Here is a 27,532-nt window from a genome sequence, read left to right as displayed (position 1 = left end):
TCTGGCTGCACAATTCTCAGACAGTGGGAGGACACCTGGAGCCCAGGGTTGGCCTGGGACTGGGTCTCCAGTGAATCTAATATTTGAAACTGTGAGATTGCTGCTGAAAGGGGGGAAAAGAAGGAGCTCAGGGCCTGCTCCTGGCAAGTGTCCTTGGGCCTGAATCTTTTTTGTTTTGGGGGGCCCACAGGGGCAGATGCACTGGCCTCAGCCTTTTGGCACCCTAGGTAGTGCTAACCAGAAAAACTAAGGTCATTCCGGTCCCCTGTCTCTTTGTTTCTCTTGGCTTCTTAGAGATACTAGCTTATCTGTTGCCCTCTCTGATTCCCTAGATCAGGTCTGAATCCCTGAGCCATAAACCCAGGTCTGGTGCTGCTGTCCCAGGACCCTGGGTCTCAGCACTGCTGGAACATTGACATGCAATGAAGTGACTGGTGGTAATGAAGCTCACACAAATGCAGCGAGGCTGGCTCCAGGGGCTACCCGGCCACTCTCCCAGGCCTTTCATTGGCACCCACACTGCAGGGAGGCGGCACAGAGCTGGCAGGCCTCAATCTGCACGTCAATAGCACCCTCCGCGGGAATACAACAACAGTTTAGCAGGCTGGCCAGTTTGGAGCCAGAGATCTGCGGGGGCACTGGGCAGTGATGACAGGGGAGGAGGGTGGAGTTGGAGAGGATAAAAGGCCTTAAATGCCTTTTTTCAACCCGCAAACAGAAGCAAAAGAAAGCGAAACTTTGAGTTCCCATAGCGTAATGTGGAGGGTATATGGGGCATAAAAATATTGCTCTCAGGACTAGGATTTGACCTATTGGTCACAGTGCACCATGGCTGTGGCTATCATGGGGTCAGTACTCTGGCTCCTGGAGGAGGCTCAGCTCCTGATGTCAACTACTGTGCTGGACGACAGGCCCACAGAGTCTAGCCCTAGAAGTTGACTACTTTCCAGGCAGAGTGGAGTCCAAGCCTCCAGCCCATTTGACTAAGAAACTGCTCCCAATTCATGGGTTGAAGGCTGGTTCAAGGCAGGGTCCAGAGCTTCTGGAGGTCACCTCCCAGCACTGAATTCTCTTGCCTACTCTAGCATTCTTAGTTTCTTTCTTTTTTTTCTCTTTATTTTTTCTTTTCTTTCTTTCTTTTATTTTTTTTTATTTTTTATTTTTTTGGTAGCAGGGGAGTGGGGGTCTTTGGCTTTGCTTAAGTCTTCTGGTGGGAGAATTGCCCTTCTGTGGGTACCTCCCTCCTCCTGCCTTCCTTCCACCTGTTAGAAAGTGCTTAGATTTCCAACAGCTTCCACCCACATGCAGGATGCACTGTGAAACCTGGGAGGCCTGGATATTTTTTAAAAACAGGCTAAGATGAGTCTGAGGTCTTTGAGGGGAGACCCACTGTTGTTGAAGAGTTTGCAGTATTTAAACTGGAGAAAGACAAACTTTTTTGGAGGATAAGTAGGAAAGCTCAGCCAGAGGAAATACTCTGTATTTGGAATTACCACACTAGGTCTTTTTCTTTTCCTTTCTCACTTTAAAAAAATAGAATAAACAGAAGTGTGTTGAATAAAACAGAAGTGTGTTGGTGGGAAACCCTAATGGAGCGAGCAAGCCCCTGTATGGAGCTGGAGACACTGACCTGGCCAACTTGGAAGCCTTCAGGCTTCCAGGTTCCTTGTCAGCCTGATGGGCACTGTGCTGCCAGTGAGCCCCATATTAGTATCATCAAATCATAAAGGAACTCTTCCTTCTTTAATTAAAAAGGGGAAACTTGGGAAAACTGGAGCCGATTAGCACAGAAAAGAGTTGGTTCCCAATGATTTATTTTGATGCACAAGTGACAAGATACCTAGATTTTCAGGCGCACTCGGGTCTGCATGTCAGCTCAATTCCAGAAGCGGCTGAGTGTCTCCATAGAAGTTCTGTATTCTTGTTCACTTCGAACCCAAGAAACCTTAGCCCGAACACCAAGATGAATTTTCAGTTGGCCTCAGCTTCATACAATCGTAGGAAAGTCACTTAACCCCCGGAGCTGTCGAGTAACCTCTTCAGGGTACAACTTTTATTTTACACGAGGCAATTAAGAGATCGCAAATCCCAGCCCAGCGACTGTAGCCGTTTGGCATCATCTCCAACCTAGGGGAAAGCATAAAGCCAATAAAACTCCCAAGGTGCTGCGGCCCCAGGGGGTAACTGCCTTGAGTCCAGGCGATCTCTCCTTGGGCAAAAATCCTGGAGTGACTTCGCTGGTCTTGATTTGGTGGTTATTTTAATTGCGAAAGGGATAATGATTTCTAATAAAATTGGATGGTGCTGAAAGGGCAGCGGGGATTGTGGTGTTGGCCTGGGTGGGGGTGAGGGTCTTCAAGCCGGTCTTCAGGCCGGGTCACTCGGACCCTCGGTAGTGCCGAGCTTTATGGAAGGTGTTTTTGGCTAGGAGAAAGCAAGCCGAGAGAGAGAGAGAGAGAGAGAGAGAGAGAGAGAGAGAGAGAGAGAGAGAGAGAGAGAGAGAAGGAAATGGGATGAAATTGGTCTGGGGAAGGGACCTTTGGGGCAGGGGAGCGAGGTGGAATCGGGCAAGATTTTCTCGCTAGCATGCAGGCGTGCACTCTTAAGAGCAAGTTCGCAGCTTGCAAAGGCCTTTATACTTGGGTCGGAGCGGCCGGCGGCAGATTGTGGTACTGGCGAGCAATTGGACTATTGTTGATATGCTAATGAGGCGATTAGGCTGTTGGTAAAGAGCTGGAAAAGGGAAAAGTTTCTACCATTAGAGGGAGATCTCCGAGCGCACACGGGAGCTCTTTCCCTTCTCTCCTCCTCCTCCTCCTCCTCCTCTCCTCCTCCTCCTCCTCCTCCTCGCCCTTCTCCTTCTGGCCCTCCTCCTCCTCCTCCGCGCCCTCCTCCTCCTCCTCCTCCTCGCCCTCCTCCTCCTCCTCCTGTGCTCACCGCCGGCAGCCGGCAGCCGGCACTTTGCGCTTACCCAGAGTAGCTCCACTTGGGTGCGAGACCGAGAGGGGCAAATCCATTCACAGCGATCCATGAAAATGCTTTGGAAACTGACGGATAATATCAAGTACGAGGACTGCGAGGTAAGCGCGGTGCTGGCCCACTCATCCCGGCGGCCATCGACTCGGGGCTCGATCCTGCCTCTCCTCTTCCTTTCCTTGCAGCCAGCTGCGACATGCGGGTGGGACAAACTTTCACCAGTGCAGCGCCGGCCCCTCTGATTCTCCCCTAAGACCGCGGAGAAGCTGGGGAAGGAGAGTGTAGACGCTCCTTTCTTTCATTTCCTCATTCAAAACTGTTGTCCCACTTTTCCCCTTCTCTGACCACTTTGAGCTGTGCCTGAGTGGGACGAGCATGGTTTTTTTTTTTTTTTTTTTTTTTTTTTAACAATCGCTGGCAACTGGGCACGTGCTGTGTATTCCGCGTGTAGCTCCATCGAGATTCCAGGGATCCAAATCACCAGGAAGAAAAGGGAAAAAGAAAACCCTTTCTCTCTTCAAGTTCCTCTCTGATATTTAATATTAATTCTTTTATTTGTGCATCCAGTTTCTTCTTTCTTCCTTTCTTTTTCTTTCTTTCTGAGGTCCTCTTTTTTGACTTGGAAGAAGGGACCTCACACTTCGTTCTGAGATGAGTTGCACCTCCCTGTTAGTGGGTTCAGCTTGGGAGCTGTTGGGCTCACTTCTGATTCTCCTGTGTTTCAAAAAGTTCTGAGCAGCTTCTCCCGTTGAGCTATTGGGTGAATACACCCCGTGGTGGTGGCGGTGGTGGGAATGCGGCTGTTTTGAGCGCTGTGGCCTCTGGGTCCGAGAGCAACCACCCCAGCAGCCGCTGGCGTTCAGCTGAGCGACCGTGGGAATCCTGGCGCGTCTGTGGGCCGCCCCAGGTGCGGGGAGCCCGCCGGGCCCACAGAGCGCACCCTTTGGAAAGCATCTTAAAACCTAGGGCTCCAGAGCTTCTTGGGGGCAGCCAGGGAGGCCGGAGAGCGAATGATCCATCTGAGGGAGGCTCTGGGAGTCAGCCTCACCCTCCCTTTCCAAACCCCATTAAATGAACGGATGAGTCCAGGGGAGAGAGTGGGCGTATGAGGCTCGAGGTCGTCCGAATAAATACCTGGCAGCCACAACTTTTGCTATTTCTTTCTCCTTTTTCGTTTGCCTTTTGGCATTTGGAGCTGGGAATGTCAGGCAGAGATGTCTGTACCCGCACAGAGGCGGGAGTCTTGCCTTCACTTGAAATCAGAAACTGAGTATATGCGAACGATGTGTTACCCACTCCCTCCTCCCTTTTCTTTCAGAATGCTATTTTACATCTTTCAGGCTTCCCCTTTTTGCCCCCCCCCCCCAATCTGGGTGGATGGGGCATGGGGTGACATCCCACGGGTACCAGCGCTTCTCTCGGGACTTCTGTCGCTTATGGGGAGGGACGCAGGGACCCCACGTCAGCCAAGTTGCTTTGTTTTGGGGTGGGGTGGGGGCGTTTGGCGGACGGGTCGGGATGAAACGGAACCCCATATCTTCTGCTAAGACAATCATTTTGTAGTGATCTCAGTTCTAGTCCCGAGGCTGGGGCATTTTACTTTCGTGGAGGCCGAAACCCTGTTCTAGGTGCGGGCTCCCTGGCAGCTCCGCGCGCAGAAGGGACCAGGACCAGGAAGGCGGGAGATGAACTTGCACCCCCAGAGGGACTAAGTGGGGGTGCGTGTGAATGAGGCCAAAAAGGATGAGAAAGGAGAGGGAGAGAAAAACAGCTAAACTCAAGGCTGTTTCAACAACTTTGGTGACTGTGGGCTAGCGCTGGAGCGGGGATTTCGGGTTTCCGAGCCGGCTAGGGGCTGTCTGATTATGCCGGGGCTCTGCAGGGACACGCAGGAGGCAAGGTGCCGCTTGTTCTGACAACCCGGCGGGCAGACAGGCAGCGCGGGGAGAGCTAGCCGTGTCATCTGGGGGGGGGGGGGTCGGGCGGGAGTGGCCCAGCCAGTCGGACGGGTTTGTGCCGGGAGCCCGGAGCCCGTGCCAGCGGCGCCCGGGCTGGGCCGCCTCGTGTCTGTGCGCGCCCCGGGCCGAGTCCCGGCTCCCCCTCCCCGAGCCGAGGCCCGGGGAGAGTAGAGCGAAGATCGACAGCGGCCGCGAGCACACGGTCCGGTCCTGGTGTCCGAAGGGAAGCTCGAGAGGAGGCCGAGGAGAGGGCCCATGAAGCGGACGGGCGGGTCTCAGTCCGGGCTTTGGGCCGTGGAGGAGCCGCGCGGCAGCGGGCAGTCGAGTCCGGAGTCCCAGACTCCGCTGCGGAGCAGAGGAGCCCGTGGCCGGAGAGCGCCGGGCAGCGCCTCCGGAGCGGAGAGCCCGATGAACGCCCGGACGCGGTCCCCGGCAGCTCCTGCCCGCTACCCGCGACCCCCGCTACAACCCGAGGTCTGCCCCAGCCTTTTAGGTCTGATTGTCCTCGCTGGCTTCCTCTCCCCCTCCCCTCCCCCTCCCCCTCCCCCACGGCCTCCCCCTCCGCGAGCTCCGGCTCAGCCCCCTCCTCCTCCTCCTCCTCCCTCCCTCTTTCCCTCCCTTCCTCCTCTCGGGCTCTCCCTCCTTTCCTCCCTCCCCTCTGCCCACTCCGCGCTCCTCCCGGTCGCCCACACTTTCTTTCTCACACACGCACGCAGACACATTCTCCCTCTCTGCGCTCCGCGCCTCGGCCTCCCTCTCTCCCTCTTTCTCTTTCACTTTTGCATGCCCTGCAACCTTTTAAAATGTTGCCCCTTCCCTGTGATTCGCCAGACGCCGCGCCGCGGCCCCCCGCGCGCTCGCCCGCTCCCTCTCTCGCCCGCTTTTTGTCTCTCGCGCTCTCTGTCCCCACCTCCGATTTGCTACACTGAGGCTCCCGTCAATGGACTGCATTGAGAGCCGGCTCCGGCGCGAGTGGCCTCCCCGCTTCACGCTCGATTTCCAGGCATTCTTCCCTTATTAAGTATTCGTGTAATATTAATAGTCATGAATCTCTGCTATTAGGAGGCTCCAGGAACGCTGCCCAGCGCGGTTATTAGAAGCTCAAGTGAAGCCGCCGCTAAGAAAAGAGGGGAGACACGGATTAAGGGACACACACACACACACTCATACACACTTTTTCCTTTTTGGGGGGGTTCTTCATTTTTTTTAAAAAAGAACTTTGTATCGTAACTGATCACGGCAGGATAGAGACCGTGGGTTCGACCAGCTGAAGGAGCCGCGCGAATCGGTGGTTCAAGTTCTCATGGATCCGAGCGGGGCTCCGGCGCTCGGGGGAGCGTCCGCGCCGTAACTGGAGTCTTTGGGTGGCGCGGGGCTCTCGGCGCCTTTTGTGTGGGGCGCGCTCGGGCGGCTGGGCAGCCGGGTGCTCCGGGCTTGCTTTTTTTTTTTTTTTCCACCCTGACTCGTTACCCCAGACTCTTCGCAGATGTTAGTTCACAGTTTTTCAGCTATGGTGAGTCCCACCCCCACCCCCATCCCTGTCTCCTTAGGAATTCTATTCTGGAAACCTGGTGCCGCGAAGCTGCCCGAGACCTCGGGTTTCCTGCCCAGGTTTCTTTCATGATACCTTCTTCCATTTGCATTCCCCTCTCTCCTTTCTCTCGCCCTTTTCCATCCCTAAATCGAATGCCTTGCTACCCACCCCCGCCCCCGCTCGACCTCTCCGCGCACTCGGACCTACCCCGCAGTTGCTTCCCAAGGCGTGTTTCTCGCCCAGTTCATCTTTATTTCCTGGCGTCTTCATTTGTTCCTGGGATGTTCTCAACATTTGATGCTTAATCTGTCTGCGGGAAAATCGCAGCCCGGTGTGCCCCCTACCCCCAGGGTCTGCAGCTGAACCTCCGAGGGTTCGCATTCCCTAGAACCAACTCTGCCTGTTTTGCAAGCGAATTGCAATAGAGGAACATAAACTCAGGCGTTTCTTTTGCCCTTTGGGGCTGGAGTGCAAGGGGCGGGGGCCTCCGCCCCGGGGTGCACCTCTCGCTTTTTCAACCAAATAAGGCTGAATCTTCCTATTTTAAACCTTGACTTGACGCCCCCCTCTCTCCATTTCTACCATAAATCGACCTTGTCGAGAAAAAGCTCCTAACTGAGAAAGCGGAAAAGACAGATCCCTGATCCTGCACTTAAAAGCTTCTTTAAGCTGGTAATTTAAACGTGTGCTTTCGTTACAGCCCCTGTGCGAAACATGTTTCTATTTAAATAGTCATGAAATGGTAATAGTCTTTGAAGGTTTATGATTTTTTTTCCCTCCAAATAAATGGAAGAGAGTAAACAATAACTCAGTGGCAGGCAGGTTCAAATCTGGGGAACGAGAAAAGGCCGCTTCTGCTGTTTAATATTTAGTAGGAATTTTAATTTTGCTTAAGGGAGGTTTCACGCTGCAATTGAAGGGGCTGTATTCCAAGAGACCCTTTTCTATCTTCCCCCCCTTTTGAAAGAAACGCCTGAGGACAATCTCTTGTGCCCTGTAGGTACATGGTCTAATTCCTTTGCGGTATTTTTTTCCCCCCAGAAGGGCCTGTTTCACTTCTCGGGTATTTTCCGAAATGAACAGAGTAGAGCTGATATTTTTCCCGGTGGCTTGCCGAGGGGAACGGGAGATTTCCTACCTAGACTTGTGCATTTAGTGGAGACCCTTGTAACTCGACGCCTGATTTCTTCTTCTTTCCTTTCCCTCTCTCTTTCTTCTAGGACCGTCACGACGGCACCAGCAACGGGACGGCGCGGTTGCCCCAGCTGGGCACTGTAGGTCAATCTCCCTACACGAGCGCCCCGCCGCTGTCCCACACCCCCAATGCCGACTTCCAGCCCCCTTACTTCCCCCCGCCCTACCAGCCTATCTACCCCCAGTCGCAAGATCCTTACTCCCACGTCAACGACCCCTACAGCCTGAACCCCCTGCACGCCCAGCCGCAGCCGCAGCACCCGGGCTGGCCCGGCCAGAGGCAGAGCCAGGAGTCTGGGCTCCTGCACACGCACCGGGGGCTGCCCCACCAGCTGTCGGGCCTGGATCCTCGCAGGGACTACCGGCGGCACGAGGACCTCCTGCACGGCCCGCACGGGCTTGGCTCGGGACTCGGAGACCTCCCGATCCACTCCTTACCTCACGCCATCGAGGACGTCCCGGTAAGAGGCCGCGCGGGAGGGGACGCTTCCCTTCTCACCTACCCTCAAGAGAAGATTCCGGGAACACAGGGCCACCGGCCCGGGTTTTCCTCGATGACATTTCCTTTATCAAATATTTTTTGGGAGGAGGGGGGTGCTTTGAGAAGCGACGTAAACAGCGAATTTAAAAAATTAAAAAGCAATTGCAATTGCGAACTGCCCCCAGAACAATGGTTCCCGGAGCTGCCTCAAACAATGCCTCCATTACCCTGTCCACCAACACAGAAGTAAATCAGACCAACGTCGCCACTGACACTATCTTCCCCTCTCGGCCACAGTAAACTGTTTCGATGGTGAGAAGATCTAATTTCCACCGCTGAGTGTGGCATGGGGATTTCTCACTGTCCTGGGAAAGCTGTTAGATTTAACCAAAAGAACCTATCAAAGGCCCTCACAATGTAAAAGAGAAATGTGGAAGACAGACTATGAAGATCATTTTAGCCGGATTTTATAAGCACTAGCGAAACCCAAAAGTTACGTGTTCCCTATTCTGATTAAAGAAAAGTAAGTAGCAAATCCAAGTAGAGAGACATTAAAATGCAGGCTTCTCTTCCTAGGGGTGCTAAGTGGTGACCTCATAAATCATTAGCTAGGTTCCCAACGCCTATCAGAACCTGCTACACCCCATATTAAATTAAATGTTTTGAGACTATTGGGTAATGCGTTATTTAAGTTCTAATTCAGTTATCAATAAATGCAGTTTAAAATGATTCCTAAATAAGCATGGCATTATCACATTTACTATTTACCATGCAAACCAGCCTATTGATAATTTGAAAATACTTTTTGAAATTAAATTTAAACCAGCATCTCTGCTTCAACTCCATATATTTATGGTTTCCTCACATCCTTCCCGAAATGGAATTAGAGCAGGTCAATAATTTTATTAAAGCTGTAAAGGGTTCTGTTAAAGCTGGTTTTCTTTGGAGAGGAAATGTATCTGGATGTGATTTTTGCTAAAATGCTATTTCAAATTACTGCATCAAATACAGCAGCAGTATGTCCGTTGACAGTTTAATGATTACTGCATTAGATTGTAAGGAAAATGGTCACATGAACTTACCTGCTTGCTTGGAAGATTTAAAACATTATTTAAGTTGTATAGGAAAATAGAAAATTTATTACAACTCTCATTTGGCCCAGTCAATCACAAATTTGTTGGTTATGTTTAGCAGCCTTGCATGGAAAACAAGAAAGTGGGCACTTGATTCAGTGTAATGGTTAATGAGAATTGTGTGTGTTCAGATTTACATGTTTTTAGGAGCAAATATTTAATGTGCATTTTGGGAGAAGTAAAATAAAAGGGACAATAACTTATGAAAGGGCAATTTTAAAAAGAATTGGAAGTTGTAATCCTTTTAGTTCCTTTTCTCAGTTTATGAATCCTTTTCCTTGCCTGTTCTTTGGCATTATTGAAAGCACAAAATAATGTTGTAAGCTTTTGGAGCTACTGTGAATTAGAATTGCTCTACTTTGCAAAAATTTCAGGTGGTTGGTAGAATTTCTTAATACCTGTATGATCACTCTTTGTGATGAAATTGGTCAGTAGGAGAAATTAACCAAAAGATCAAATAAAAGCAAGGAAACCCAATTGCTGCTCTTCCCTCTCCCTCCCCCACCTTTTAAGAAAAAAAAATTCTTTCAAAGGAATTTGGGTCAGGAAAAGGGTTGTTTTCAATTTTCCCACTGCTGCAACAGTTAACCTTTAATAAGAATGACTGCTAAATATTTAAGAAAATCCAATCGATGGTGAAAATTATTTAATCATTAATATCTCAGTGGGGTTTTAAACTTAACAGTCTTCCCTGTATGGACAAGGTCTAGAAATAACACAAATAAAAGTATTATGCCACACTACATTTACTTTATGGGTTTAGGGTGCATGCATAAAGGGATCATATTTCCCCATATAGTTAAAACACAAGAACTGCAGCAGTAGTCATTTCTGAACATTTCTCAATTTAATTATACTTAAATCCAGAAGCACTTTAGGCAAGTTACAAATGAGAGCATTGAGTATAATAAAACCTGTAATAAAGCAACTTAGTACCATCCACCCGGAATCATTGCGATCAGGCACAATTAACAGGAGCATAAATCCAAGACAGAATGGAAAATGTTCGAATCAGTATTATTGTTGGACAAAGACTAGAGAAGGAAGTAATAGTTTTTTAAATGGTAATGCCTGTGTTTGGTAACGATTGCGAAATCTTCTATCTCAGCAGCCCTGGTGCTAATTTGTAAACACAGCCAGACATTATATTGCCTGTCAGTTTCTGCATTAGAAAACATGATTTCATTTTACTTTCTAATCACGTTTTGACTGGAGCACACACACATATACCCATCCATCTGTAGAAGGAAAAAAAAAAAAGAAAGAAAGAAAAGAGAAAAAACCCTGCACTGACAAGTCTGCTGCTGGACATCAGGAAAGCAACTCCAAAGATTTTTTCATTTTTGATAATTTTCATATTGCTGTCACATTCAGTTTAGGCAGTAGCCTTAATTTTTTTTTATTTCTAGTTTTCCATAAGTGAAGGTGTACTGTGTTTGCTCTTTATTACATTACCTAAAGGGTTTCCAACACTCTCCTGTTCTATTGTGTTTCTCTCGCTTTTGCTACCTGAACACTGGAATCACTGAAGTCCGAAGCCGCTGAGGCGCCAAACTAAAGCTAGGTGCATTTCTAAAGGTTGAACTAACTGTGAGAAAGATTAGGCACTCCAAAACTTGATTTAATTTCTAAAGAAAGTTTTCCTCCCAACCCCACCCCCCTCAAACATGGATTATTTGCTGGGGGAGGAGAAATTGGCTGGGGGCGTGCAGTGAAACCTCTTGAGTTGCAAAGCCCCAAATTCCAATAAGCCAAGATGAGATGTTTATATATAAATGTCATTATATGGGAGGGGGATTTTCTATTCTACACCTTCCCCTCCCCCCATCTTGCAGGGAATATTCATTTCCTTTTGTTTTGATTATACACTTACATCCATGTGTATCCTTTTGTTGCAGCATGTAGAAGACCCGGGTATTAACATCCCAGATCAAACTGTAATTAAGAAAGGTAAGCCATTTCCTTCTGCATTCCAAGCATGTCCTTACAGGCAGAGTGCTATTTAAGAGAACTTGCAGAACTGTATTTATTTTTTTCAAATAGGATTTCCTAAAGGCTCAGAATTAGCAAATAGCCATAGAAGAGCTGTGCTTAAATAATCGGCTTTCAGTATCTTGGTAATGGCAACAGGCTAGCTTTTTTCTGATTCATGATTTGACCATTTAATTTAGTTTAATGATATTTGGACAAACACATGAAATGTGCAATAGTTGAACTGATTTGGAAGCAGCATTTCAATTTTGAAAGCATTTAATAGTTTAGTTAATTCTTTCTGTGGAGTTAAGGCCATGAGTGTTAAGAAGTTAAGTGTACCATGCTAAAATAGTACAATTTCATGTAAATATAAGGACAGATGATAAATGCACTGCTTATCGGGGGTGGGGGTGGGGTGGATTTCATGTTCTTCAATTTAGTTTCTTGTTTGCTGTTTAAAGGTTTTAAAACTTTGTGAATTAGACTAACAAAAAAAATTAGCTTTTGCTTAAAATTATCATTTTGAAGATGTCAGGACTGTTCGTGTATTTGCTCAGAGCAAAGATTGTTAGTGTCAAGTGATTTGGATGAATTTGTAATTTGAATTGTGTTTAGTGAGTAGAAATAAAGTTTCCTCCATTAAATGCTATTCACTTTTGGTAGCAGCTTTTTTTTTTTTTTGGTTATGGTGGCAATGTTACATTTCAGGATTCTAGGCACCACCAGAGGACGATGCTATATAAAACTGTTCTCATTTCTAACCCCAATCAGTATATTGTTAGCTAGTTTAAAGTTTCATTTTTGCATCTGTGAAGTCTTTGTCACGTCAAATTAGATGTGCAAGGGATAAATCTTAAGAGATGCTCTTTCCAAGTCGACATGATAATTGGCTCTTTTATTAGTAATCTCTCAAGAGTTCGTTTAACTCCTATTGTCTCTATTAGCCTCCCCAGAGCTATTAATGTCACAAGTGATCTATCCAAAACCTAGAGCCCCCCACCTCCCCATACGGCTAGAATATCCCCATTAAAGAACGCATGAGGAGCACTGTGATGACAGCATGTGCATACTATTATATGTCTCCATGTGGAAATTTAAAATACAAATGCACTAAACTTAAAATGGTTGTGAATGCATCTAAACTATATTGAGAAATGTAACCATTAAGTATACTTTTTGTTGGTCTTTTATTTTTTTCTAACAAAGGTAGGTGCAACAATGAAGAGCTTATGGTTTTAACTAGGCAGAACACTCTACATCCTACCCTCCTCCCAGTGAAGGTGCTTAAGGCTTAAGCCAAGAGGGCCATTAAGTATTTGCTCAACAAAGGGACCCATTGCTACTATTTTACAGTGGGCCTGTTTTTCACCCCCACCCCACCCCTAGTTCAAAACCGGGCTTGAAATGGATCTCCAAAACCTATCTTTTTTTTGAAATGGAATATAAGAAAGGAACCATTTATCAGAAGGGACGGGACGAGAATGCACCTCTTCTAGCTTGGTGCCCGTATCTGAAATGCTCATTTACTGGCTGCTTTAGCCATCCTAACTGTTGCCTGGTTTTAATAATAGGTATCTTGAAGGTTTTTCTTCCCGACACTAAATCCCTTGCCCTGCAAAAACTCCAAAGTACACATAACTCAGCCAGGGTTGGCAAATGTAACTTCGCCCCCTACCCCCCATTCCCGCTCTTGGGCACCTTGCCTGGGCCCACTCTGCTCGGATGCTTAGAGCCCAAGGGGTCGCAATTTCACCACCCATCTCCAGCCAACACCCTTTAGGGGAAGGGAAAAGGGTCAGGCCAGACACAGAGGCCTGGTTGGCGCCTAGAAACCGGAGGCTCGAACGGAGGAGGGATTAGGACAGGGAATAGGAAGGGAGTTTGAGAAAACGGGAAAAAGAGCTTCCGAATTTCCCAGCTGGACGGGAAGAAAGCGGGGTGAGCGGCACAAGTCTGGGAACCCGCCCCTGCCCGGGGCAAGAACCCGGGTCGGGCAAGATTTTAGCGGGGGACCCTCGACGCCCACACGCGGCCTCCCCATCTGTCTCCGCAGGCCCCGTGTCCCTGTCCAAGTCCAACAGCAACGCCGTCTCCGCCATCCCTATTAACAAGGACAACCTCTTCGGTGGCGTGGTGAACCCCAACGAAGTTTTCTGTTCAGTTCCGGGTCGACTCTCACTCCTCAGCTCCACCTCGAAGTACAAGGTCACAGTGGCGGAAGTGCAGCGGCGCCTCTCACCGCCCGAATGTCTAAACGCATCGCTGCTGGGCGGAGTGCTCCGGAGGTGAGGCCCGCACCGCCCCGCCCGTCCCGCCCCGGGGCCCGGGCAGCCATGCGCCTGCGCCAGGGAGACGGCGGTGGCGCAACTGCGCTTTGCACCCGGGCCCTCCCTTCGCGGGAAAAGAAAGGGGCGGGGAGAAGAACGTAGAGCCCAGGAGGTGGGAGCTGGGGGGCGGAGCGAAGCAGCGCGCGCCTGCGCTCTCCACCTCCGTCCTGCGCTCTCGGGGCTTCTGGCGTGCGCCCGGACTGCGCCGCGCGCTCGCGGGGTCCCGCGTGCTCCGGTGCGCGCACGCGCACCTCGCTCCGCTATGGGCTCAGTCCCGGCCGCCGCAGCCGCGGGGCGCCGTGCAGCCACCTTATTCCCTTTTCGCGCACACCTTGCAAGCCCAGGGAAACTTCCTCTCGGGCTCTTCGCTTTGCCCTACCACTGTGGAGAGACTTGGACGGTACCGAGTGACTTTTAGCTGTAGGAAGGGAAAGGTTTCGAGGACGCACGCCACGCCCCCTGGTCGCTGTTACCTCCCATCAGACAGCGATCCCTGGTGCCAGAGGCATCTGATGGTTCTGACTTACTGCAATGTGTGCCAGGCAGCGAGCAGGCCCGTTTCATATGCATGATGTGTAGTCGCTACCAAAGAATGCATGTGTCATACGTGGTCGGAATAGATTCACTTCGCAGATAAGCTTTTGTAAAGAGTCAGCGAGTAAAGCACCTTCCCTCCAGCAGGTTTCTTCTTGCTGCTCGCTTCCTCCTAGATTTGTGAGTTGTGGGGTCCTGTGTTGATCTTACCTGCTTAATAAGTTTATTACTCTCCTCTCCCTTCTCCTCCTTAAATAAGACCAAGAAGTTTCGTTGTTTTGACCTTATTCATTTATTTATCTATATGTGGACTCAACAGATCTACCCTGGTGGGTATATCCCACTCAGATCCTCTGTAAGGGTGTTTGGGATGGTTCCAATAGCAGCGAATCTCATCTCTTCCTCTTTCCCAGTCACTTTGCTTTCCCTTTGTAATCTTTCACTGACACAATCTTTTCTCTGCCCTCTGCTTTTTCCTCCCCTTCCCCCATCTTCAATATTGGAGACTGTTTACCTAGGGGAGTATAATCTAATCCACACAATTAAAGAGCACTTGAGTAGGGAATAAAATCTGAAATTAATTAATTTGCTGTTTTATTTAAACAATTTATCTTAACCACTTTCTGATTATGGGAGTCTATTTAGACATCTATTTAGAACCGCCTCCATTGTCTCTGAAATCGGGGAAATATTTTAAGGCTGATATCAGCCTTTGACATTTCCAGTTAGGCTGGTGACATGGCATGTAAACAGTTGGTGAAATGAATTTCCCATTGGGGCTAAAGCCAGAGCATGAAACGTGAGAGTGATGAAAACTTTGGTTACTCTGAACAACCTGACTGCAGATCTTGCAAAGACAATTTAAAGACCCCATTGGGATCTGTGTGATTGTAACAACAGGGAAAATATACAGTAATCAGTTGCACTCAAGAATGCCTCCAACTTTAGAGACCAGAGCTGTGTTTGTTTGTGGTTCTCTAGAAAGTTGGGAAATCAGAACCTTCCAACCTGCCACAAGAGTTGCAATAACAGCCAAACGCAGGAGGTGCTTTACAGTTTAACCAGCATTTATCTCCTATAATCTTTCTGTACCATTCCTTCCTAGGTTCCCTTCCTCTAAATATCTCTGGGCCACACTTCTGAATTTTTGAGAGCAATTTTAGGAAGCTTTCAAAATGACTTTAACGTGATGCAGAGCAACCCAATGTGTTCTAAATCCCTATCTCACATATATTTATGAAACAGGGCGAAGTCTAAAAATGGAGGAAGATCTTTAAGAGAAAAACTGGACAAAATAGGATTAAATCTGCCAGCAGGGAGACGTAAAGCTGCCAACGTTACCCTGCTCACATCACTAGTGGAGGGTAAGCGAATCCAGTTGCTAACTTAGAAGGGTCTGCCTCTCAGAAATGGATGATATTTAGTGGCCAGATGTTTGGGTATATTTTGTGTCAATTGGGCAGTTTCATCTTTCTAAAGAATGTAGCCGGAAGTGAACGAAATTCTTGCATGCCAAAAAACTATTTGCATATTTTCCTATCCTTCTTCCTTTACTCCCTCTACTACAAAATTTCACCTTCCCAACCCATTTCTGACCTAAACAATGCACAAATTTAAGAACTGCACATTCTCCAAGTTCCTGTCTCCTTTAAAGAACTCAGCAGTAAATCACTTAAGTTATTCTGACATCTGCGTTTGAGAAATGCGTGACCATTACTTCCTGAATTAATTTGGGAATCTTTGACCTGCAGCCTGATTTAAGACCGTCCTGAAAGCTCAGGGTTATATGCCCTTGTAGGTTTTTGTTTCCCAAACATATGCTCCCTTATCTCTTGTTTAATTGTGCTTCTCTCCTGGAGGGGAAGAAAGCAATTTTAGACTTTGGATTGTTTGGATATAGAAAGAAAAAAAGAAATACAAGATTGCAAGAAAGTTTCTCATGGCAAGAAAGATTTTAACACACACACACACACACATACACACACACACACCTTCCAGACTCCTCAAAACAAGCCAATGCTGTCCTAACTCCCAGCTCTAGATAAACTGTCATAGGGTCCCTTCTCATTCCTGCCCCCTCTAGATTCCCACTTTTTTTGGGGGGGGGGGTTAGTAATACTAAATTGGCTTAAGTTTGGGTTTTGGAATGAATGTAAAGCTCTCTTTTGTCTTCCTGTCTTGTGGTAAATGCTCATAGGAAAAAAGAAAGCTACTTAAATTATCAGGTAGATTTTTTTTTTTTACAAGTAACATTCACATTTAAAGGAGGCATTTTATCTTATTTACATCTTGTATTTGAGAAGACAGTTTGCAATTGAATCCAAGCTATAGCTTTGTAAATTACTTTTTAAATGTTTAAAACTATGTATTTGAGGAGGACTGCTATGATTTCCATCTGTTAGTGGTGCCAGAACGATAATAATATAACTGTTTAAAAAACCCACAATTGTTCAGAGCCAGAAACTCAACGACAGTAGCATTCTATGAAAATAATAGCAGTACATAGAGAAGCCACGATTCATACCCCCAAAGAATTACATGCCATGGAAATGGGGGTGGTGGCTCAGGGTGCAGCCTGAGAGCTGGTCTGGGTCTGGGGGTTGAGTGCTGTAGCAGGGAGGCTGTTTCTGGAGAACTGTTATTGTTTGTGATCCGCTCCATTTTATGGAAACAAGCTCTGCGGAGAGGGCTTTGATGCTCTAATTGGCGCATGCGTTCTTCCGGAGCTGGAGCTAATGGCAGGAAGCCCTGCAGTAAAAACCAACTGGTTCAGGAAATTAAAACCAAAGATTCGAAAATCAACAACACAGACAGACTCAGTGGAGTGACCCTCAAATCCTCCTGGTTAATCGGTTTGGATGAACAGATAATTATATGTGATCAAGTTAAAATGTAAACCCCCAGTTGTTCCCTTGCAGAAAAGCTCAAGGAGTAATTATGAATATCGTTTATGAAAGTGTTGATAGGTGTGAGGTTGGAATATAAGAACCATTTTAAAAGAGAAGTTGGGGAAGTGTTAGTCAAGACAGAGAATGGAACTGGAGATGGTGGAGGGATTCACTTTTTCAAATCATCTTGGCTTTTTAGGACAGATGTTATGTTTGTTCATCAGTGCACCTACCAGATCCTATAGAGAAGGAAGAAAATGACCGAAGTGAGAAAACAAGTAGTTTGTGTTTCCTTCAACTTTGGGGTTAAGAAAATAAGGGAGTGGAGAGAAAGTTTTGATCCCAATTTTTTTCATTCTCTTGCCCTCACCTCCCTCTTTTTACTCCTTGCCAGGAGAAGCCGTCCACCTAGCCAGGGACTTTGGGTACGTGTGCGAAACCGAATTTCCTGCCAAAGCAGTAGCTGAATTTCTCAACCGACAACATTCCGATCCCAATGAGCAAGTGACAAGAAAAAACATGCTCCTGGCTACAAAGTAAGGCATTTACCTCTGCAGGGTCTCTGTGTCTCATTGTTGAGAGAAAGAAAAATTGCTTTTGCACTCCATTTTCTCTTTTCCCTTTTGCATTCAGGGCTTTGTTGTTGTAAATACTGAAGTTACAATACAGCCTTAAAAACCCTCATCTGTATGCAAAGAGAAACACAGGTGGGATTGTTAGTGTAGGGCCATATTTTCCCTCTCTTTCTTCTTATTTTAAAAAATTTTAAATGACTGTGTATGGGCGTGAGATACAGGAGAAATTTGAAGCTGAATGTGGATTTGTAACTGTTTGAGAAGGCTCAGAATCAAATCCTCAAAGGGGCTGTGGACTTGCCTATATCAGTTTTTCTCTCCCATCAATATGTTCTTCAAGGGCAAAGATTAAGCAGAGGCCTGCAAAATAGAGAAGTCAGAGCTGTCCTGCTTTCACACTAATCCTGAATTCCATTTCTTATCTCTCTTTCTCTTCCCTCCTCAGAAGTCAGTGTCTGTCTCTCTTTCTCTCTCTCTCTCTCTCTCTCTCTCTCTCTGTCTCTCTTTCTCTCTCTCTCTCTCTCTCTCTCTCTCTCTCTCACACACACACACACACACACACACACACACACAAACACAAGTTTTAGCCTACAGGCAAGATGTCAAATAGGTTTCAAAATGGCCTAAGTTATATTCCCATTGGTGCCTGGGCTGAAAAGACTTCTCCAGGTGGTGTGTGAAAAGAAAATGACTGTTTTGATATGTTTTCTGGAAATTAAAAGGCTTGTTTGGAAGCCCTTAATTATCAAAAGTCGATGTCAGAGGAGGGCAAGGAACCAGAGGGGAGAAGCTGAGCCTTGGGTGGGACAGGATTTCTGGCCTGGGGACATCAACTGGCCTCAGTGAAGCCAGCCAGCCAATGCTGCTTGTTCTTCCTCCTTCCCACCCCTACTGCCCCCCAGGCCAGGTTGCCCTACCTCAGGAAGGCCCCTGCTAGTCCCTGCTTTCAGGTTCAGGTTCAGCAGAACTTCTTTGTACTGGCCTCCTCTGTCTACATTTGTGACTTTTCAAGACCATTTCTGAAATTTCAACTTTTCCTCTTCCCATGGCTTTGTAAGCACACCCACATTTACAATTTCCCTAAAGAATTTTAATTTAAGGTGTATATGGAAATAGGGGGAATGGGAAACTGTTTCTTTTTCCTCCAAACTACCTTGAATCATCACCTAGTAACAGTTTTGGTTTTTTTTTTTTTTTTTTTGGTGCCAACTTATTTTTTAAAGCAAAATAATCCTGAGCAAAGTTTTGCTTCTCTGTCCAAATTCAACCTGCTTTGATTTGAAGGCAAATAGTGGAAACTTTATTCCACAGAATGCTGCTGAGTTCTCTCTAGAGAAACAAGGAAGAGGGTCTGTAAAATTTTTGGCAAAGGAAGGCTGATGCCTGTATCCTATGGCTAGGAAGCCCAGAAGTATTTCTGACTTCTGGTCCAACTTCTCTTACTCTGTGTGTGACATGTTTGGTATGGGAAAGGTGGGGATAGAAGTTTGTTGCATCTGAGAGTTGGTAGTGGGTAACAGAGGGGGGTGCAGACGTTTTCACAGGCCCTGGGGCCGTGCATTTAAGGAAGGAGAGGTGGTTTAGTGGGCACTGGGAGGGACTGGTATCCCAGCCTGTGGCCACGAGAACTCTGGGTCCTGCCAGGTGCTGCTGGATGGGGGCGGGGGGCCACCGCAGGGAGAAAGGTCTGCTGCACAGGGGAGCCTCACCCTCTCTCCCTGCTCTGCTTGTGCTGCAGACAGATATGCAAAGAGTTCACCGACCTGCTGGCTCAGGACCGATCTCCCCTGGGGAACTCGCGGCCCAACCCCATCCTGGAGCCCGGCATCCAGAGCTGCTTGACTCACTTCAACCTCATCTCCCATGGCTTCGGCAGCCCAGCGGTGTGCGCCGCGGTCACCGCGCTGCAGAACTATCTCACCGAGGCCCTCAAGGCCATGGACAAAATGTACCTCAGCAACAACCCCAACAGCCACACGGACAACAGCGCCAAAAGCAGTGACAAAGAGGAGAAGCACAGAAAGTGAGGCTCTCCTCCCGCCCCGGCCCCGCCCGCCTGCCCGCCGCACCAGCCCTTGCGCCCACCCACTCGGCCCCTCCCCCACCGGCAGGTGACAGCTCCGGACCGGCGACCCTCACTGCTGCTGCTACTGCTGCTGCTGCTGCCGCTGCCGCCGCCCTCCGGTGCCCCGGATTCCCGGGACTGCTCACTCGACTGCCAGTGGGCAGCCGCTGTCCACTGGGCCCGGTGCCTCGACGTCCCCGTCGGACCACGCCCCCGCCCTCAAGTGGAGCCTAAGAGAACAGAATGGGCCGTGGAGCCAGCCAAGAAAAGTTCTGTCGAGTTGTGGACTTTTTTTTTTTTTTTTTAAACAACAACAGTAAATCAGCAACAACTTAAAAAAAAAAAACATTTAAAAAAACCTTTTTTTTTCTAAAAAAAAGAACATAAAAAAGTTTTAAAAAAATTATATTGAGCTTCATGGGACTGAATCACCACCTTCCCTTACACTCTTCAGTTCAGATTGTAGCCATACTTTAAAAAAAAAAAAAGGCAAAGAGGATAATGACATTTTTATCAGTATTGTGAATAAACTTGAACACAAATACACGAAGTTCCATGTCATGTCTTCAGTTGTAGAAGTTTTCCCTCTTCAAGGTAAAGCGACCAACTTGAACTTTCTCCAGCAACACGATTCACAGTTATATAAGGGAATCAGTGTTCATGTCTCTGTATATATTTATTTATGTGTAATTTAATGGGATTTGTAAATATGGTGAGTCTGTTTTTTCGCCCCCCCCTTTTTTTTTTATTTATCTGGTGATCTCGTTTACCTCTTGTTTAGTGGGTTTTGAATCTTCCCTATTAGTTCCTCATGTGGTTCATGGTACTTATTTAGAAATTCAAGGTTTGGGGGATTCCCACCCCCCCTCCCGGAATTCATGAGTTTAGCCCTGTTGTAGCATGTTAAAGATGACAATGAAACAGCTGAACAAATAAAAAAAAAAAGTAAAATAAAATTTTATACATAATTAGTATTACATTTAGCTTTTCATTGAATTGAAAAAAAAAAAGTGACATTGGACCCTGGAAACAAAAATTTGAAACTTGAGTGGTTTGATAACCCTTCTATGTCTTGTGGGGAGGAAAAAAAAAAAGTTTATTTTGTTCCACTGTCCTCCCTTAAAAGCATCATTTGAGCAATAAATGAGTATTGTCTTTACACCAAGGGTTAGGGATTTTTCCTCTTTCTCTCACTCTTTTTGTTCAGAGTACTCCAAACATTTGGGACCACCTGGTATTCTGTATTTTCACTGGCCATATTGGAAGCAGTTCTAGTTGTATTGTATTGAGTTGTGCTGGCAGTACTTTCCATGCCTGTCAATGTATCATAGTCCTTTGTTGCCCAGATAAATAAATATTTGATACGCTTTATGTCGATTTTTTTTTTATTCAGTGGCTGTCTTTACCCAGGCGTATTTTTGTTCTTGGCAGTATTTTTTATTCAGTATGGTTACAGTAATTGAGTTTAACTCTCCCTTGGCAATTGCTCCTTGCAATAAGCAGCTGAACCCATTGTTTCCCTCAAGTATAATAAAAACTTACTTTCAACTTGGAGTTCAGAGCAGGGTATCATTTAGATATTCCACTGAGTCTGTATTCAGACAAATGATACAATAAAACCCAATGTATTCTTTTGGATAAAAGATTGTTTGTACCGCTAAAGGAATGACATACTATCTTTTCCTTACCAGAAACATTAATTTTATTATTAAAAATAAAGTTTTATTTATTTATGTTGATCCTTTAGGTTTTCATTTGCGTTTTGGAAACCCAGTCATTAAGGATGACAAGGATAATGGAGAACGGAAGAACAGAAGACCCCCTCCCCCATAACTACTTTGGAATCTGTCTCTGAAGATAGCTGAAATTTAAATTATTAGTTCATTAGCAATAAGGAAATACCCACTTCAACCTGCATTTATTTGCTCCGGCTTCTCTGTGGCTAAGACATGTCAGAAACTTAAACCTGGCTCTACTTTTCTTGGGGGAGAGAAGGAGCCATGGTAGAAATAGACGTGGGACACAGAATAGAGAGGGCAACTTGTCTCCATTTACTTTAATATTTTACCTGGAGATGAATTTACTCCTGGGCTGTTCTTAAGGAGCTCTGGAGGTAGCAGAGGGGAGTGAGAAATTATGTTGATTCCTGGAATCTTTTCTGCTTACCCCCTTAATGCCAGCCCACCCCCTTTCTATCACCACAGCGCTCCTCCTAGGACCTTTGAGAAATACAAAATGGTCTCTGAGGTGGGGTGTAGAGGGTGGGGGAGGGCTGTGGAGCCTGCCTGTCAGACCACTCCTATCTGTCTTCCACAATAACAGGACTGTGTGCTGAGCTCTGAGAGGAGGGAGGACTTCCTGTCCATCAAGATGGCGAAGTCAGAGCTTTAGAAATTCTTTGCTTTGGAAGTGAGGAGGTTTTTTTAACTAGAGAAAGGGATTGGTTAAGTGGAAGGTTTATAAGAAGGTCATAGAAAAAGTGTGTAGGTAAATATACCGGGGGAGGGGGACTTAACATCTGTACATGTGGTTTGACATTCTGAAGGACCAAGGAAGCAAAGCATTAGAGAGTGTGCATTTTGCAGTCTTTTGCTTTCTAATCTCCTTATGGAAGGCAGGGTAAAATCAATCTCGACAAACAAACGAGTTGGTGGAGTCTAAATTCTATTTTCCAAAGCCAGAGAATTCATAACAATGGTGGGTTTTTAAAAAAAAAATTCAAATGGAAAGTGTATTCTCAGAACGCAAGGCAGCAATTGTTTTTTAAAGCGGTTATTTATTATTTCCTAGAGAGACTGGTTAACTGTGACGTAGATGTAACAAAATAATGAGGCGAATGAACCCTAACTGTACATACTCTTGACAGAAATGAAATGCACTCAGCATCGTAGCAGGTGAAGTGAAGCATTGTCTATCAGGGCTGTTTTTCTTGGCTGCATCTCAGATTGTGTGGGGGATCCTAACCTCAGGCACAATAGCATTCATAAACAGCCATACATTGCTGCTCTTTCTCCAACGACACATAAATACTCATTTTAAAACGAAAACAATCTTATTAAATACCATTCATTCATATCTGGATTTACAGATGCTTGTTATGTTGGAAAGCCTGAACTCAATATAATCCTTGCATCCTGAGAAAGATAGAAAGGAAATAGTGGGTTAGAACATTACAAGGTCATAATAAACAATGGTTTCCAAATGCAGGGAATTAGTTACTTTTATTCTGTAGTTGGATGATTTTAGGATCATAAATTTGTCCCTCTTTTTCTTTTTTTAATAAAATTTTAAAGAATATATATTCCATATACATGGAATATATACATGTATATAAATTAAAGGAGATTATATATATATATATATATATGGTGGGATTAGGGAGGTTGTTACCAAAAATAATTTTTACTGGACTAACCAAAGCTAATGTGGATTTTGACTTTCTCTGGTGACCATTGTATACTTCCTAAAGCACTTGGTGATTACTTGACCAGCCAGGTGTTTATATATTAACAACAGTGATTCTCTTTGGATTAAATCAAATTAGGAATCATAGTTGAATTATCAAGATACTCACTAGGCTATGCTAATCACCATACTCCATTTTTCTGGAAACACAATGTTCTTTTCAGCTTGATTATCATCCTTGCCCCTTCTATTCTCCAACACCCTTTAAAAACCACAATCCGACCCATTCCTCCCCAAAATCGAATATTAATATAATTTGTGTTCTTGATGGAACTACCATCAGAACTGCTATGCCCCGCAGCTGAAATAATATTTAAAATAGAAGGGATTTGACATTTGAGAAGTCAGTGGCTTGAAATACCCAGTTGTACTTAGCTAATTCAGTCCTTAACCTCTGGTTTCAAATAAATCAATTACAGTCGATTCCACTTCAGTTCAGAAGTGCACAGGGTTTTAGTTAATTGAATACATTTTATTCACTTGCTAGGAATATTCATTTATCAAAATTCTAAATTTAATGTACATTTCTTTATAACACAGGTTATGTTAGACCGCACAATCAGATCCAGTTTGCCCCGATTTCCCCAAGTCCTGCTTCAAGTCCAAATTTTACCATTGTACAAAACAATATCTCCCCACTCTTTTTTCAGCCAGAAGTAAATTTTCAATAATTCTGTCAGGCAGGAGAGTTGATTTCCCCCACAAAGAAAAAAAATTATATGTGGTCATCAGATTTGTGTTAAGTTTAAGTATGTTAAGAACAAAGCTGGATTCATTAAGTTTTTAAAAAGTATAGACCTGAAATTTAAAAAAAAAAACCCGCATGGTTTTCATTAGAGCTTAACTTTGTTGCAACTGACAGGTATGACAACATTTTGTGGTCTTAAAGTCACAGGACCCTTTTCTTAACCCTCTTTTCCTCTGTTTCTCACCCTTGGGCTCTTGGAGAAGTGCTTGAATAAATACCGAATTGTTAACTGAAAGCAGTACAGTTAAATGTGCCCAAATGAAGTTGTGCTTTAAACAGATATTGATGTATGCAGTGTTTTATATTTATTGTTTGTAGCATCCTGCTGGCAGCAGTTTACTGTTTGGAAAGGAAAGGGGTTAATTAGCGTCATTATCAATCACTAATGCTTGCCTAACGTGTCCAAAGAATAATCAAGTTAGAGGACGGCATGAAGCCAACAGCTGCTTCATCCCAGTTACAGATCTCCTAAGCCACTCAGTTATGGGGCGGAGGGGATGTGAAGTGGGGGAAGAATCTCGTCATCGCTTGGGTAAAAGGGCTATAAAAATCGGGTCAACTTGCTGGAGATCAGAGAGGCAGAAAGTACAACATAAATAACCAGTGTTTTCATCCTCTGAGTTACAGGTGCAGAGATGGCAGCAGTCCTGAGACAAGAGTACTGAAATTTGCTCTTTAAATGTACTTCATTATTTAAAGTAGAGATTTGAAGAAACACATCTATGTATCTATGTTTCCCTATTGCTTAGTGGTGGAAAAGGAAATCTAAAGTGATAAGGGATGGGGGGAAAGGGGAGAGAGGGAGGGAGGAGGTGGGGTGGAGAGAGAGAGAGAGAGAGAGAGAGAGAGAGAGAGAGAGAGAGAGAGAGAGAGAGAAACACAACCCACACAATCCAAAGACAAGACCAATTCAACTCCCAACACCAGCCAACCACCCCTTTCCAGAAAAATGAAAGCACAGAAAACAATAGGTAATACTGGTTCTCACACCTCTGCCTCCCCTCTTAGGAGGCTTAAGGATATTTGTCCTCATGAATTTCAATGAACAATTCTTTTCTATATTAAATTTGGTTTAATAACTAAGACGTACAAGTATGCCATCTCAGCTTCCTATTATTATTACTATTCCTAATGACTCTGTCCTCCGTGTGACCCAGCTCAAGCAAGAAACTGCATAAGTGAGACTCCCGTCAGGGGTTCCTTCTAGAAGCTTGTCTCTAAAAACATTCTTTGCTAAGTTCACCAAGAGTTAGAACCAAAGATCCCATTAATGATCCGGGATTAGTCAACTGTTTTTCTGAAGGTGTGAAGGAATTAGTCTGAGATAAATAATTTGTAAACCCTGAGCAACTCTATCATGCAAATGAGACCTTGATTTCCAACTGCAAAAGCAGCAGCCCAAACTTATCTTGGCCTGTATGAGCAGAGATGAGAAACAGGAGGATGTTAGGATGGAAAGCTATATAATTGATATATGTGAGAAGTTCCTGAGTTAAAAAACAAAAAACAAAAAAAGTCTGCTGCTAATGATTGTAATTGGGGGTGGGGAAGAGATTGATTCTAGGCTGAATTTGGGCATCCAAATACACAAGACTGTGTTTCTATTTCATCTTTGATGCCGGAAGAGGACAGCAGAATTAACTAAGCTTTCACAGAGAGGTTTATTTCCAAACAAAACTGTAATGCCCAGTGTATTGTTGGAGAATCTATAGGGAAGGAAACCCAGGGAGATGATGTTTCCACAGAGGAGATTTTCAGTTCTCTCTGACTAAAAGTGAGTATGACCATCTTGGGGGAAGCTTTCTACATTGGCTTTGGATTTCCATAAGACATGCAGTTAGATGACGGGAATCTTTTCAACAGCAGGGCAGGATTTTCTTTTTTTTTTTTTAAGTGGCCCAACTCAGTTTGCAGGTAAATTTCTTATGGAAGTAAAGATTGTGTTCTGAGGCTGGAGAAGTAACTCAGGGGGTAGACAGCTGGCCTAGCATGTGGTTCAACCCCCCAGCATAGAAATAAGTAAATAACCTCCCAAATCCTTTTAATTCTAGTAACAATCCTGAATGCAAGCCCTCCAAGTGAAAATGATGCAGCCTCTGAGGGAATCCATTCTGGCCTGAAGTTACAGGATATCATAACTCTCAAGTTTTACAAGTCAAAAAATGTAGCTCCTATTTTCGTCTGGGAACAAATTTCTTCGACTTTTCTCTTGCCCATTGCCCTTTTAAAATCTAACCTATCCCGGGAATATGGGATATATATTCTCTGTCTCTGTCTCTGTCTCTGTCTCTCTCTCTCTCTCTCTCTCTCTCTCTCTCTCTCTCTCTCTCTCTCTCTCACACACACACACACATACACACACGTATATATATTCAAACTAAATTTAGCTAGTATAGTTTAAAAACGATATCCCCCCTCCCTCAGGCACTAAGTTAATGCGAGGATCAATTTTCCCTTGGCTTTGTCAGCTACCATATCCTATCTCAGGATGTCCCTTGTCTTTTTAGGAGCCCCCATGTCTGAGCTGTGCCTTTGTCCACAGCATGGAACCTGTCCCCAGCGCCAGAGCTCGGCTCCAGGCGCCCGGACCACCGCCTGGGAGGAGGAGGTGCAGTGCGCACCGGGTGACCTGGCATCTCCCCGCCCATCCCCGACCCGCCTGCCAGCAGGGGTACTACCCTCTCTAAATCCTCCTCCACCCCCCAATTCCACCGCGCGCGCCCTGTCTTATGAGGAGCAATCCTCAACTTGATTTTGACTGTCTGGTGGTAGGGATGGAACCAGACCGGAGTCCTGCCTGGGGTTAGGCCTTGGGGGACCGGAGGGAGGGACTGGGCTGGGCACTGATGACAGCCAGAGGGAAGTGTGGGCTGCGGTCACCGGCTTCCAGGTTAGACCCAATTAAACTGCAGTAAAAGCCTGAGAGAGAGGTTTGGGGCTTGCTTGCGTCCCCCACCCTCTTCCACTGCTTGCGGGTGCAGTGAGAGAGCCCTGAGGCTTCAGGTCAGGGTCCCCCCCCCCTTTTAAATGGGAATGGCGCTGTAATTAATGACTGGAGGCAGAACCTGGGAAATTTTCTGGCTTCACGACTCCCAGGACAGCGTAAAGTTTCAGCATCCCTGGACCCGATTTCTAAACAGCGGTTTGTGGATCCGACTCCCGGGCCTGTGCACCCTTTCTCTCCTACCCGCCTCTTGGAGATTCCCCCCCTCAACTCATTTCATCCAATATCTGTCTGACTCATCTCCTAAGGCCTTCCTTCACCTCTACCCAAGGCGCGGCTGGGGGATCCACCAGTCCGCGCAGCGCCTTCTGCCCATTCTAGCGCTGACCATTGGCCATTAGAGTCTTTACCGAGTCATTTAGACCTTGTTTCATTGCAACAATTCGGTTTGCCTTCCAAAACCCATTCCAGCTAACAAAGTACCTTAGCAATGGAAAAGTCTATGGGGGAGCTTTGACTTAGCCCCCTCTGGGTCTGCACATCAAAGCATGGGTGTCCCATCGGGATGACCCTAGAGGACAAAGTCTTGGGTGGCGCCATCCCAGGCCCATTTGAACCTCTGAGCTCCCGATCCCTCCCTTCCCATCTCTCCCCCCACCCCACCCCCAGCCCTGTCCCTGGCTCTTTGTAAAAATGCACTCGGACTTTTCCGGGGCGGGGGCAGGGAGGCTGGCTG

General features: G+C 46.1%; 1 protein-coding gene across 4 annotated transcripts in view; it reads left to right on the top strand.

Annotated features, from left to right (window-relative positions):
* Positions 1-21,010, top strand: part of Tfap2a (transcription factor AP-2 alpha) — a 22,628-nt gene extending 1,618 nt beyond the window's left edge. Inside the window, exons 1-7 of one of the 4 annotated variants that reach the window (XM_040283668.2) lie at positions 2,918-3,080; positions 7,689-8,123; positions 11,175-11,226; positions 13,304-13,535; positions 15,357-15,475; positions 17,394-17,535; positions 19,313-21,010. In XM_040283668.2, coding sequence (XP_040139602.2) covers positions 3,030-3,080; positions 7,689-8,123; positions 11,175-11,226; positions 13,304-13,535; positions 15,357-15,475; positions 17,394-17,535; positions 19,313-19,601 — 1,320 coding nt within the window. In that variant the 5' untranslated portion in view covers positions 2,918-3,029 and the 3' untranslated portion in view covers positions 19,602-21,010. Of the gene's footprint in view, positions 1-2,917; positions 3,081-5,027; positions 5,409-5,552; positions 6,448-7,688; positions 8,124-11,174; positions 11,227-13,303; positions 13,536-15,356; positions 15,476-17,393; positions 17,536-19,312 lie in introns of those variants that run through there. The other 3 variants (XM_078020516.1, XM_078020518.1, XM_078020517.1) reach the window with 3 other exon arrangements.
* The last annotated feature ends 6,522 nt before the right edge of the window (positions 21,011-27,532 follow it).

The sequence above is a fragment of the Ictidomys tridecemlineatus genome, chromosome 8, assembly GCF_052094955.1.
Source record: "Ictidomys tridecemlineatus isolate mIctTri1 chromosome 8, mIctTri1.hap1, whole genome shotgun sequence".
NCBI classification, from domain to species: Eukaryota; Metazoa; Chordata; class Mammalia; order Rodentia; family Sciuridae; genus Ictidomys; species Ictidomys tridecemlineatus.
The sequence above is the reverse complement of the archived record's forward strand: the minus strand, read 5'-3'. Positions and strand labels throughout refer to the sequence as shown.